At 43.6% G+C, this 13,947-nt stretch overlaps 1 protein-coding gene across 2 annotated transcripts in view; it reads right to left on the bottom strand.

The window, feature by feature from the left end:
- LOC132994210 (E3 ubiquitin-protein ligase SMURF2) overlaps positions 1-13,947 on the bottom strand; it is a 65,298-nt gene that overhangs the window by 4,897 nt on the left and 46,454 nt on the right. For both annotated transcript variants that reach the window (XR_009676634.1, XM_061064414.1), the window contains exons 11-19: positions 13,682-13,735; positions 6,334-6,553; positions 3,761-3,864; positions 3,548-3,662; positions 2,561-2,739; positions 1,232-1,369; positions 696-816; positions 370-571; positions 33-108 (exon numbers count right to left, since the gene is read on the bottom strand). Coding sequence is in view for 1 of the 2 variants with exons in the window: in XM_061064414.1 (XP_060920397.1) it covers positions 33-108; positions 370-571; positions 696-816; positions 1,232-1,369; positions 2,561-2,739; positions 3,548-3,662; positions 3,761-3,864; positions 6,334-6,553; positions 13,682-13,735 (1,209 nt within the window). In the remaining variant the exon portion in view is untranslated. The remainder of the gene's footprint in view (positions 1-32; positions 109-369; positions 572-695; positions 817-1,231; positions 1,370-2,560; positions 2,740-3,547; positions 3,663-3,760; positions 3,865-6,333; positions 6,554-13,681; positions 13,736-13,947) is intronic.

Genomic DNA, 13,947 nt, shown 5'->3' with positions numbered 1-13,947 from the left:
GGTGAAGTGTGTTTGCACTGCATGTTACTCACCAGGTATGGGCTTTGGGCAGATTGTTGGCATTAGCATCGATCTGATGAATGGTGAAGAGTCTGGGTCCCGCAGCACCTGCAGCACAAACACAAACGGGATGATCAGACGAGTTCAGCATCAAGCTCCACCTTTAGGTTACTCAGCGGGCTCGTTTCACATGAGATAGAGATCTAGAGATAGATGATAGAGAACATCTTCTAGGATGTCCGCTGATGATTAAAGCTAGAAGAACAGAAGCTGAAGTCGACACGGGACAGAACCTCAAAGCTTGTCAGATAAAAGCGTTCATACTGGGAACACAGAAAACGGTCAACACACGGAGAGTCCGCTCAGTACCCTGTAAAGCTTTGAAGCCCTGAAGTGGAACTCTCGATGAGCCGGTTACAAACTGCAGCAGCCGCGCCCTCCTCTCCTCGTCGAACGACTCCACGGCTTTCCAGAACCACTTGACGATGTTGCTGTCGGGGGTACAGTGCTTCAGACGCGTGTTGGACTTCCAGTCGGAGATGTCGATCTTTCCCAGGCCACACACTATCAGCTGAAGGGAGAAAGAAACTTCATTATTAACCTGGACTAATATCACTCAAAATATTTGACACATTTCAGGAATTGAGGTCGTAGTGTTTTAGAACATTAGAAAATAAACACGTCCTGTCTCATACCTCCAGTTCTTTCTCATCGAAGGATTTGAGCAGGTGCTGAGGAATAACCTCGTTGAAGCCTTTCTGCAGCGCCAGAAACTGAGCCTCGATGCCATGAAGAAAACGCCAGTTCACGTACAACCTGCAAGGAGGGGGGGAGACGAAGAAACACAGCAAAGGATGTCATTTTAGTCGGCACTCTTCAGCCACAGAGAAAATAAATAACAGACAGAGAAATGTTTATTAAATGAAATTATTTCACGAACAGAAAAGCAAAATCTGTGAAAGCATGCCACCAGTGGGCTGAAAGGTTAGTGGTTTGTTTTATGAATTTTGTTGTCACATCTTGGTGTGCCATGTTTCTGTCATTTTAAATTTAGATATGATTCTAGTCCAACTAAATTTCAAACACAGAAATAGAAATCATAGGCATCCGATATTGAGTCATTTCTTGTCTTCAATTTGAAAAAAATTGCTGGCAAACTCCTGTCCACTGTCAAAATTGCACAAATACATAAGCAACAATTATAACCGTGGTGTGCACCTCTTCCTCTTACCTGACATACTCCTTCTTGGTGTCCTCTGAGACGGGCATACTCTTGCCGTTGGGTTTGAGCTCGTGTTGGATGATTTCTCCGTAGGCGTTATGCTCCACACAGAACGTGTGGTCCAGGACGCCGGTGATGTCGTTGTCCCTGAAGATGAGCAGAGGTTGGGGAGAGAGAGGGTATCATCCTCAAATTAACAAATTCAATCTGTAGAGATTACACGTTCACAGATGTTATAATGGAGATATCATCTTAAATGTCTGGGTCCTATTAATGGATATTTTGAATCAAATCTCGCCACAGTGTCAAAGCATGAAGGAAAATCATCCAACCAGAAAGGATGTTCATCTTTTGGATCAGATGTCATGAGCTTAACTTGCCAGCAGAGGGCAGCACAGTCTATATCGAGATATATTACAGAAGAAGTTGAGATGCATCCTTACATTTTACATTTCTTAAAATCTGGTGTATAAGACACACTTTGTACAGCTTTTTTCATCTATAAAATGGGCTGAGTCGTATATACTGGAATGCCACATGGTGCCTAAAGTCGGTACTTTAAGAGCTACACAAACTGCATGTTGTGGATTTCACTGAACAATGAGAAGCATCACGCAGGAAGAGTCTTTAAACCTTTTTTTCTCTCTGGGAGAACCCCCCTGCACCTTACAATCTGGTGAGACCTATATGTAATATATACCATTTTATGGTATTCAATTTTCCTTGGATAAAGAGTCATTTCTAGGGGCGCCAGAGCCTAGTTGCTATGACAGACGGTCCCATGTAGAGGCTATAGTCCTCATCGCAGCGGCCGTGTGTTCGAGTCCAGCCGCGTCCCTTTACTGCACGTCATTCCTGACTCTCTCCTCCTAGCATGTCCTGTTGTTCTTCCGCTGTCCTTTCTAATAAAAGGCAAAAAGGCCCAAAAACATCTTCAAAAAATAAGAGTAATTTGTGGTCATGTTTTGAGATATCATGTCTTTTTTGTCGTTATCTTCAGACAACATAGTTTTCTTGTGATAGCGGGAGCATTTTGTGTGATCTGGAAAACAAAACAATCGTCTGGATACTGTGAGAGATCCGACCACAAAAAGCTGCGGTTGGCCACACTAATCTGAGCTTAGTGAAGTCTATTTATATGTTTGTTTTGTGCTTTTGAAACTCTGGGGCTACAAAGGAAATAAGTTGAGTAAGAAAATTAAATGTCAGAATGGATTTACGCTAAGGGCTTCTGTAAAAAGTACCGAGTTACAGGTTAGAGAAGTTATAGAAGAGCAGGGTTCCTGCAGTAACTTGTCATGCTCAGTTTGGGTTTCCAGTCGAATATAAAAGTCTTACAGGATCCAGACGAGGCTGTTGTGGAGGTCGGGGTCGACGGACTCCATGTCGTCCAGCGTGATGGGTTTCCCCAGCAGCTGTTTGTAGAAGGGCAGAGTGAAGCCGCCGTCGATGTAGTGACCGTGAAACACCGCCATGCCCATGATGCGACCCACAAAGTGGAAGTACGACAGGTGCTCCTGCAGAGTAAACACAGGGGTCGACATGAAGGCTTTCATTCATAACACACACATACAGTAAACAGCTTCAGAGCTAAGAGGTGGTTAACTGGTTTATCAAACTTCTGAATTATTCACAGCATGCAAAGACGAGTCAATGTGTCCGAGTATAATTTACATGACGTTTTAATCACAGCAGCACGCTTCCTTATGCAGCGGTCTATGACGTAACGTGTGTGTGTGTGTGTGTGTGTGTGTGTGTGTTTCCATGGCAACAATAAACATGTCATGTCTGTGCGGCCGCCAAAAAAAGACACATGCCGTTACGACTAAAAAAATAAAGGAATTTCTCCGGCTTTGATAACTGTTGGAAATATTTGAGGTGATGTAAGTACTCAATAAAATCCATCCATCTGATGCATCCCTTCGTTGGTCCAACATAACCCGGGATTCATTGCACACCAGTTCAAACAAGAAAGTGGCCGAGTAAAACACTTGTAAGTAAGTGATTTCACTCCATTGAATATCTGCACATACCAATGTTAAAACAACAAAAAATGGCATTTCTAATTCAAGTTATCTTTAAAATAATAGGTTCGGTTATGTTAGCTAGTTCTGGTGCAGCTGTGGAGGTTGCTAGGCGACAGGAGGTTAGAAACTAAAAGGGTAGGGTGGGGGACGGCTGGTGGGACAAAAACGATGAGTCCTCCATAGATCTGACCATCTCAGAACGGTCTACTGTATGTAGGCTACAGAGGCTGGGTCCTTCAGAGGATTCTACCCCTGAAATGAGAAACATCTATCCGTCATAAGTTACATATATACGCACCGGGTTGACAGCAGAGTCGGGGTTAATCTGTAGAGTGTAGATGTCGTCTCTGGAGTACTGGAACAGGCCGTAGTACGGGTTCAGCATCTCATGGGACAGCAGGTATAACCATTCCCTGACACAAACAGACACACAGGTTCACAGTGAAACATGTGCTTAAATAATGTTTTAAAGAGCTTTTCTGACATTAAAGGCAACGCATGTCAAGTGTACCTTGCTACCCCGCCATAGTCCAGCCCCTCCTCTCCTCTGAATTTGATCATCAGTCTCTTCCAGAGATCCTTTGGACGCATCTTCATCACCTGTCGGTAGGACTCCTGTAATACACCACAAACAGTGAGTTAATAAACGGAACAGAAAACAAGAGAAGCTCATAAATCAAAAAGTGCAGGTAAAAAAGATCAACAAGGACGGCATCATTACCATGGCTTAAAGGAAAAACATTATTAGTACCTTGTGATAAGAACAGAGTTAATACGAATAAGGAAGCTATTAAAAAAACGTTTCCTTTACATAAACCAACAAAAGGTCCCTCCAGCATGCTGCTTCCTGTGTTTAAAAAAAGAAAACATTCTCCACAAATCATAGATGTTTGGTACTGAGAGGCCCTCTTCAGAATCCTTGTACTTTTGGTGAGTACAAACCCAGAGAGCTTGGACCTTTTGGTGCATGAATAAAATCCCTGGGACTTCATCTTGACCCATGTCTACGGAGCTATTATTGTTGCAGTAGATCCACCAAGCAATTCTTAAATGCAAACATAATTGTTAATGGCTGAAGTGTTTTTGCTGAAAGAGCTGAAAATTCACACAGGTCATCAGTTACGACTGAGGCGGGCCTCTTAAGCGTCCGTCTTTTCGAGGTAAAGATCCACAAATGTCACAGCTCCATGAGTTACTTTCGTCCGCCCACCCTGGTTGGTCACTTGTTTTCTTAACTGAGGTATCCCAGCATGCTTTGCACAGTGTATCAGCCATTTGTAATTCACATGAATGGGGGAGGAATTAGTGAAAAGATTCAAGGCTAGTGGCGCCATTATTATTCACAGCCTTTTTCCAGCATTAAAGCTGTTTTCACATTTGCACTCCTGAAAACCTCTAGAGAACTTCAAGAGGACTGCCACTGAAATCCTCCTGATCTGGTTGTTCACAAATTGTTAGCATGTTGTGTTTTAATATGACGTAAGAGTCCTCTGTTCTCTCAGAAGAGTGCAAACACTCGGAGGCTGAGCCACAGTAAATAAAACTCTGCAACAGAACTGCTGCCACTCAGACAGAGAGACGTTTAACTCAAGTTACTCAACATGTGCTGAACAAAGACCGCAATAGAAACAGTGCTGGAAGGGAAACCGAGTGAAGCCCATCATATATAAACATGCAGACAGAATATCAGACTAAAAACATTGCACGCACTCGTGTGAACACACCGCCAGCGTTGAACTGCAGCTCTGCTTCCTGCAACGCAAACCTCAAGTGGATCTGCAGAGCTGCTTTTCACACTCAAGTTTCCCCTTCTACAGCTGTCACATCGAAGGAGGATGAAGTCATATTTTCACTGCTCGACTTGTAGTTATGAAGTTATGTCTGGCCCTGAATATTTGCCACTGCTGCCTTCGCTCCCCTTCCTCACCCCCTCCTCCCCCTGTCTCTTTAACTGCTGAAATCATCGAGAAAGAATGCCTCGCTTTGGTAGAACAAATGATTTAGAGAGCAAAAAAAAAAACAGAAACAGAGGAGGAGAAGAAAAGGAACACAGAGATGTTTTTCGTGGTGAAGCGACGGCTTTTTCTCTGGAAGTCATAAAGCAGTTCTGAGTACTGGTTCTGTGCGGCCCTGGGCCTTTTTCTGGTGCACGTCGTAAATGGGGTGAAAAAATGCCAGTAAAATGCAAAGATCTGGGTGTTTGAGCACTTGGCTATTGTTCTCGAGGGCCTTAAGAGTCAGTGAGCCAGCACGTGATGCTTTTAATGCCAGATGGAGAGTTTTATGAACACATTGTCAATGCACCATGTTGTTATACATTCACTCATGTGCACGAGTTTGCTGCTGTGCTTGGATGTTCTTCAACAGTCGACAAAATGTTTCCTTCTATGGTTTCCTTTAATGAGACGAGGAGCATTTTAATGATTTTAGTTCCATGTTTATATTTATGTGTTGCCTGAGTGGTTGTTGCCCCGTCTTTGTTATTCATGTTTTCATGCTTTTGGTGCAAGACAAATCCCCCCCTTCTCCAATAATGTTTCAAGGTGGGATATCTGTGCACGTAGTGAGGCTTGGCGCTTACAGATTGTCAGTTGAAGGCGAGATACTTGCGCCCTGTAAAGTATGGCAGAATGATGGGGCAGAGCACTTGATCCGCCATCAGGGGTAATAACAGAGACATAATGAGGTGAAGGTGGAAAAGTGCTGTGTGTATGTACATGTCTGAGTGTGTGGTCACACTTTGTGCCTCTGGGACGGCAATATTACACCGTTGTGGACGTAATGTGTAAGGGCAAAGGCGTAATGAAGGCAGAACTTTGTCACAGCGCTGTAATCTGTAAGGCGCCGCCTCTTCATACTCTTTTTAATAAAAGTTAGCAATGAAACACGGCGCAGATGGCTTAGCGGTTAGGTCTTCTGAGGCTGAATCCTCTCACCCGCCTGACAGTGAAAAAGTCCGGCTGTGAGGTGCTTAGTGAGCAGGCAACAGGCAGATTTCAGAGCAGCCTGTCCTGAAGTTTTCCAGAAATATTCAGCAGTGTATGCGTGAAAAGGGCTTAAAACATGTTATGGTTTTTTTTTTACCTCAAATATCTCCTCACGGCAGACCTCGATGCGGCAGTGGCCGGCCTGGGGTTGCTGCTGAGAGAGTTCCTGCCGCAGGATCTTCAGTTTCTGCACCAGATCTCTCTTGTACTTGGGCACCGTCAGGCACTCTGCCTCTTCAGGCAGCTGGGCTGGGGACAGAGCCTGTGGAGGGCCCCCAGGACCAGGACCACCCTGCTCCTTCAACTGAGGCGGGTGACTGGAGGGATTAAAAAGGGATTGAAGAAGGAGTTGAAGATGAACAGACAGGGAGGGAAGGAGGGGGGAGAGTATAAACAGACAGAGGGAGATACACAAGAAGGAATGGGCAGATAGAAGACAGGAAAGAAGGACAGAGGGGACAAGGAAGAAGAGACATGTCAGCAAGGTTTACGAGTCGACAGCAATATTAAACCTTTTGTGCTAAGCCTATTTTTCTTTTTAATTTCCACTTGTTGTCTAATAGCTGTATACTCCAATGGGGTCTGTCGTGAGTCTGTTCCCCATTTGCTCTCTTTATATTCAGGGCGAGCATTTTCTTAAAGACAACTATAAAATTAAATCTTGGAGATGGTGAGCCATGGTCACTGTTCTAGTCCTGGCCTGCTCTCGCCCTCATTGTGGTGTTGGTTGGTGGTGCGATGCCTGGGTGGGCAGTGAAAACATATCACATGCCCCTCTTTTCAACAGGACAGCGGGGCTCATTTTCCTGCATAGAGACGCTGATCCAGCAGAGGAAGTCTTTAAAAGAAGCTACTGTCCTCCGCCGGGAGACGAGTGTTGGCCAAACAAAGACGGCACACCAAGAGGCCTGAACTGGGATAAAAAAAAAAAAAGCGAAGCAGAGACCTTCTGAGGTAGCAGCCACAGAGCCACCCACTTATTCCGACGCTCGTTATACACTTGGGTTCTCTGGTTCAGCGGGTTGAAAAAGGCTTCTTCTATTCAGGCTTTCCAAACTAAACGGGTGCAGTGTCTCGCTAGTCTATCCCTGTATAATCAACTATGCTGCTATTTATTTTATTGGCTGGCGCTGGGGCTGCGAGCATGTCAAAGAAAGGGTAAAGACTGCAGCGGCGCAGTCCTGAAAACCACTTTAGGAAAGAGGAGGGGAAGAAAAGATGGTCTTAAAACAAAATGGAATGAGTTGCTTTTGGCTCGGAGGCTCAAGAACCATATAATAATCCGTCTGAGGGCACAGTGTAATTAAAAATACGTTTCAACATAGTTCAACGTCTCTGGTTTCCAAACGGGACGAGCTCGGCATATTTTATGGTAAATATAGAAAATACAAGCACAGCAAAGCTGAAAATCTGGCAGAGCCAAAAGAGAGAACGGCTCCTGTTGCTGTGACAGCTCGAGTGAAATACGACGAAAGGCTGACATATAAACCTTCAAACTCAATATGAGAGCCAGAGGATTTTATTATTGTTATTTCAAGGTGGAAGGAGCAGGAGGAGAAGAAAGAGGAGAAGTCAAAAAATTAAGGAGTGCACATTTTCCAGAAGTGGGTCATCCGCACCTGAATGTGCAGAGTCATGATAGGCCGCCGTCCTCTTTCTGTGTGTGTGTGTGTGTGTGTGTTTGAGGTGAGAGCGGCACACACAGGAGCGTAAAGGCTTCAGTTTGTGTGTGTAAGAGAAAATGTTCGTGCCCCTTTGAAACGGCAGCTGGCACAGGTGGGCTGAAATTAGTGTTGAGTAGGTGCAGTGGTGTTAAAGCCACAGCAGCCGCCCCGACTCACCCACTCTGCCCCCACCGCCAAATCACCCCCACCAGGCCCCGAGAATCAAAGGGCCCTTTGTGAGCTGATCTGGTCTGAGGATCAGCTCGTGCCTCGCTTTTTGGCCTCAAAACGGAGGAGGGGTTAGCGATGTGGGCTGAACACTGGACGCCAAGTGTTTGCATGCGTGTAAAATAAAATACACCTAAATAATACCCGAGTGTTTTGTCAGTAAAAACAGAATGTGCTGATTTGCAAAACGATGAAAAGTTGGGACAGAATTAAGAAAAGGCCGGAAAAGTTGTGAAATGCTTTGAAAAAAAAACACCTGAAGGAACATCTCACAGTGAATAAGTTAAACTGTCAACAGGTTAGAAACATGATTGGGTACAGCACTTCACAACAAATACAGGGTTTCAAAATAAAATGTATTAAGTATGGATTTAAGGCTGTACAGGCCAGACACGGACCGTCCATTGATGCATCTCATTCAGACTAAGCACGCTTTGATACTTTTTGAAAGTGCGTCTTAATATGAAATAATCTACGTCATTTCTATAATTCATGGTATCAAAAAGTACAGAGGCCTAAATAAAGATTCAGATCTTGAGTCAAATTTCAACCAAAAGCTGCCGCGAGAGAGATTGGCAACATTTTAGTACAGAGCGTTTGTATTTGTGCAGTTTAGAAAGTATGCAGGAGTTTGCCTGCATATGTTGGAAATTATTAAATATTTGGTGCCAAGGACTTATTATTTGTGTTGCAGTGAGAGTGTAGTGTAGTTAGTGTAAACATATATAAGATTAAAGTTCTGGTATGATGATGACCCTACTAGAGACAGATTTATCCTCCATCCATCCATTTTCTGTACCGCTTTGTCGCGTTCAGGGTCACGGAGGGTCTGGAGCCGATGCCAGTTGTCGTGAAGCGAGATTCGAGGTTACACCTTTGACTCTTCGCCTGTCAATCACAGGGCTGACATATAGAGACAGACAACCAGCCACACTGATGGGCAATTTTAGAGTCACCAATTAACCTAACGAGCATGTCTTTGGACTGTGGGAGGAAGCCGGAGAACCCGGAGAGAACCCACACATGCACGGGGAGAACATGCTAACTCCTGTCAGACAGGGATTCAAACCAGGAGAATTGAATTCACTGTACTATTGAGTCACTTTTAAAGGGTTTTAAAAAAAGAGAAAATGTCAAATAAAATGTGTGCATAAACTATACATAAACAGAAATATGTATATTTGGGATTCATTGCTTACCCAATGACTCGCCTTCATATTTATCTTCCACAGGTTAAATAAAGGTTTCCACACCATAAAGGTGTGGAATCTAAAACTAAATCCACACATGTCCAAACATCAATGTAAATGGTTATATACATGTCATTAAGATTTATGACTTGGTTTGGAAAATACGTGCTGATGCTCACTGAACCTTAATCCAGCAGCAGCTAAAAATTCCTTCAGCGAACCCTGACGTAATCTCACAGATGTGTACGTGTGCCGGTGCAGGGGGAAGCTGAGTGCATGAGAGACAGTGTGGCACACCGCAGTAATGTGGCTGTGTCTGACTGTCTGACAACTCCAAGCCTTCATCGGTATATGGTCGACAGCGGCGGGGTTGTGCGAGTCACTTTTGAACCGAGCTGGAGGATCAGTAGGCTGAGGTGCAAATTGCAGACTGGAGTGTTGTAACAGCAAATCTTTTTCACACCTTCTGAGTTTGCAGAGGAAACACAAACTATGCAGCTTCACTAAATAAACTCAAGGTAAGCCAGTGGTTCTCAAAATTTTCTGCAGGCCCCCCACGACCCCCTCACAGTATACAGATAAATAAACATGCATGCACAATCAGATAGAAAGAAAAAAACCCTCCACTGCATGCATTAAAAGAAAAATGAACAAAACTTAAAAGCTACTTTTACACAGAAAGAAATGTAATCACTGAGACATGCATCTTCCAAATGTTTAGCATGCAACAGCAAATGTTGCTTTTATAAGTGACTCTGATGTGACATTGCGAGGCGGCATTTTAACTTTGTGAAAGTACTGCCACTTAAACGAAACGCCGACGATGAATCAACACCAAAGACAAGAAAATATGACGAGTCATTTCTCACTTTTGTTGGTTTGCGTGTAATGAAGAGATAGTGAGTCATGTTTGCTAAACTTCAGCTTCTGAGCTGAACAAGCCGACACCACTTACTGAACAGTTCAGTGTGAAGTTCAAGTGTGAACACTGGCAGGCAAATTTTTGAGCCCAACTTTACCAGAAATTGTCCTTCCAGCCCCTTAGAAAGTTTTCCATGTGAAGTCGGGGTGAGCAGCAGTATTCACTGCCAGCGAGCGTGTGAGGAAATTATGACGTTTACATCACACGACCGATGGCCAAACTGCTTCATTATTTTTTCTGTTTGCCAGTATGTTCTTCTCTGTCTTTTATTGATACCATGATTATGTCAAACATGTAGCGCTGATATAAAGGCTAAAATTATCATCACAGCGGTGGACTCGGTTCATTCGTCCACTACTTCCGCATCTTCTTTCTTCTTTGTTTCGCTGTGAGAGAAATATGTGAATAATCATCTCAGGAGGATTTCAGGGGCTGTCTGAATCTTCCAGGAGTGCATGAGTGAAAACGGCTTTCCTGTTTGAGGCCTAGTCTACACGTAGGCACGTATATTTTTCCTCCGTTTCAAAAAATTATCCTGTCCACACACGTTAAGTTCTCAAAAACATCTTCGTCCACATGAAAATGCAAAACATACTGTCATGATCACGCCAAGTCAAAAACAATGACCTTGATGTCTGCTATGACCATTTCATTTTACAAAGTGAAATCATGTAAACAAAAGTGACAGCGTTGCACGATGACATCAAACAATAACTCTGTTTTCCCTGTCGACACATAAAAAACCTAAAACAGAGTTTCTGAAAATCTTCACCCTGGAAGGAGTTTTACAAAAGGCGTGTTTTCGGTGACCTAAAACGCTGCCTGCGTGTTGACTAGGCCTGAGACTCATTCTGATAAAAAGCCACGTTTGCCTGGTTTCTATAAAGAGGAGCGGACCCCAAGAGCAAAAGTCTGCTCGACATATACGTTTTGATTTTAAGCACATTTATTTACCTTCTTGCTTTACAGGCTTGTTATATTGTGTTATTGATTTCCTGACCTCATGTCTAATCCTGCATTTGCATTCTCCAAGATTCAGATGATTTTGCAGATAGCCAGAATAAAATTAAAAAAACCTGCTGTTACAGAAACAGTATAGCGAGGGTGTTTTTATTTAGTTTTCCCTTAATTAGCGTGTATCACGGAGAGCTGCGTTACAAATTAGAGCTCGTTAATTTTGACCTTTTGCAAACTTTGTCTGCTCTCCTTCAAATCCCTCCTAATAAGGAGCCAGACAGGCTGTTAATGATGCTGACTGGATAACATAGCAGAGCTTCAACTCACAACCAGAGGCTGTTCAAACACATATGGATACTATTTGACCAAATGACCAGATGTTCATTTCCCAAACATGTCTATCGTGCCAGCCGCTGCCGCTGTTATTGAGAGAGGTTTCCACTAAGAATTTGCACTTTTAAAAAAAAGCTAAAGGGGGAAAATAATCTCCACATCTCTCTGTGTCTTGTTCTAATGATTCCTACCTCACACGCTGGCAGGCGGAAAGTACCTGGAGTTCCCTGACAGCCAAAATACCAGAAAGAACAATCCAAAATTCAGCCAATCACATATCTCATGGGTTTCCGACACAGATTTGTTTAATTTTCTCTAAATGATTCTGGGTTTTCTTTGGGGGGGGGGGGGGGGGGGGCTTTTTTTTTTTGCCTTATTTAGAGACAGGACGGTGGATAAAGCCAGAAATAGGGGAGAGAGAGGAGGGAATGACGAGCAGGGAAGGAGCCACAGGTTGGATTCTTGGAGGACCATGGCCTCCGTACATGGGGCATGCACACTAACCACTAGGCTACTGGAGTACCTAAATGATTCTGTTGAAGAGGAAAGAATAGCTACACTATCGAGGCAGAGACGACATAGTAGAGAGCTGCTAGTTGAGCTGCTGTACTGACACCCCGCCCCCTTCCACTTACAAAAAACATACTTTTAACTTATGAATAAAACGTCACATATCCCTCAGGTTGGTTGAGTCCACAGCAGAATGGACTCTTGTGTCGCATTCGTCAACAGAGCTGTCAATCATGGCATTTATTACCTTTTTATATTTACTCAAGAAAAATGAACCCTCGGTGATAAATCAGCATGATGAGAACAAACCATTAAGACAGAAACTATGACTGAGAAAAATGTATCTAATGTGATTTTCCCCATCTATAGTTCAGTTCATGTCCCATCTGTTAACATAGAGGAGGCGGAGTTTATGATCTATACCCAAGCCAGGTAGCAGGGGAGCTCCAAATTTTTTGGCTTCACTTTTGGTGAGCTGTCATGTTGTCATTTTTTATACAGTTCATGTGGCAAATAGGTGTTTTATCTCTGTGTGAGTAGTTTTCAATATTTTCGCTGCTTTATAGCTTATACAGTCAGCACATGAAAACTGGTGCTAAGCAAACAGCTGCTGCGCTAACATGTGTTCAGTATAATGTTCCCTGAGTAATGTTGGCTTCACCGAGCCTCTCTAGGCTGCAGCGAAGGCAGACTGCTGACAGACAGAACAAACACACTGAAAGATGGACTGACAGCCTCTGATACAGCCAGCTTCTGCATGTGTGTGTGTTTGTGTTAGTGTGATGAACTGAGTGACACACACACCCCAAGTTGGATGGAGTCCTCTATTACGACTCTATAATGAGAATATTTGCCTTTCTATCGATGCTATGCGTAGTTCGATAGAATCACAATATCAACAAAAGCGGATATGAACACACCGGAGAACAAGACGCAGCAATTTAATTACGTTCAGATACCGAAAAGTTGCATGCACAGTCTACGGTTGTGCAACAATCGCTAATGTCTTCTGCGTTATCACATCAGCTCTCTTGGACTTTCTGCAGAAAAAGTACTCTGGGGCTGGCAGGAGAAACTCCAGATACAGTCTGTGTGACAAATGTGTGTGTTTTTTAGGAGTTTTATGCTTACTTACTTTTGGGCTTTAGACTGTATAGAACATGGACGTAGTGTCAAATACGTCACCCATTTGTTTCTAAAGAGGTGTTGTGTTGCCCAACAATGGTGGCTGCCATATTGGAACAACATCAACCTAGGAGCAGGTAAAGAGGGCAAGCAGAGGCAAACCTTAAGTCTCCAGAAAGGCTTTTTGGCCTTTATCTGACAGGACAGTGGATAGAGAAGGAAATCAGAAGAGAGAGAGGAAAGACATGAAGGAAAGTAGCAGCATGTGGGACTAGGACCCAGGCTGCCGCTTGGGAGGACTACAGCCTCTGTACATGGGGCACAACCTAACCACTAGGTCATCAGCCCCTAGAGATCTTTATATCTGCTGTAAAAATTGACATTTTAATTCGGGACATAATAGGGATTGTTTTGGCTTTTGGAGCTTTTTTCAACATCATAATTTGCAGCTTGGTGGAAGTATGTGGACATGCATGTGTGTCTGCACAAATGTCCGTGTGTGTTTGTGTGGGTTACCTGAGGTTAGTGTTTTGGCTTTCCATGGCCACGCGGGAACCATTTGGACTCGGGCTGCAGGAGAGAACAGGAGGCGACGGGAGGAAAAGACAGAAAAAAGACAAAGAGGGAGCGAGAGGAAATAATGGAAAATGTGAATGACAGACAAGAGGATAGAAGCATTAAATAAAATAAAAAAGGAGCAACACAGAGGAGACATGTAAAAGGATACACAAGCAACAGAAATAAGTTATATTGTGAAAAACAGAACAAGAACATGAGGACAG

This window comes from Labrus mixtus, chromosome 2, assembly GCF_963584025.1.
Source record: "Labrus mixtus chromosome 2, fLabMix1.1, whole genome shotgun sequence".
NCBI lineage: Eukaryota > Metazoa > Chordata > Actinopteri > Labriformes > Labridae > Labrus > Labrus mixtus.
The sequence above is the reverse complement of the archived record's forward strand: the minus strand, read 5'-3'. Positions and strand labels throughout refer to the sequence as shown.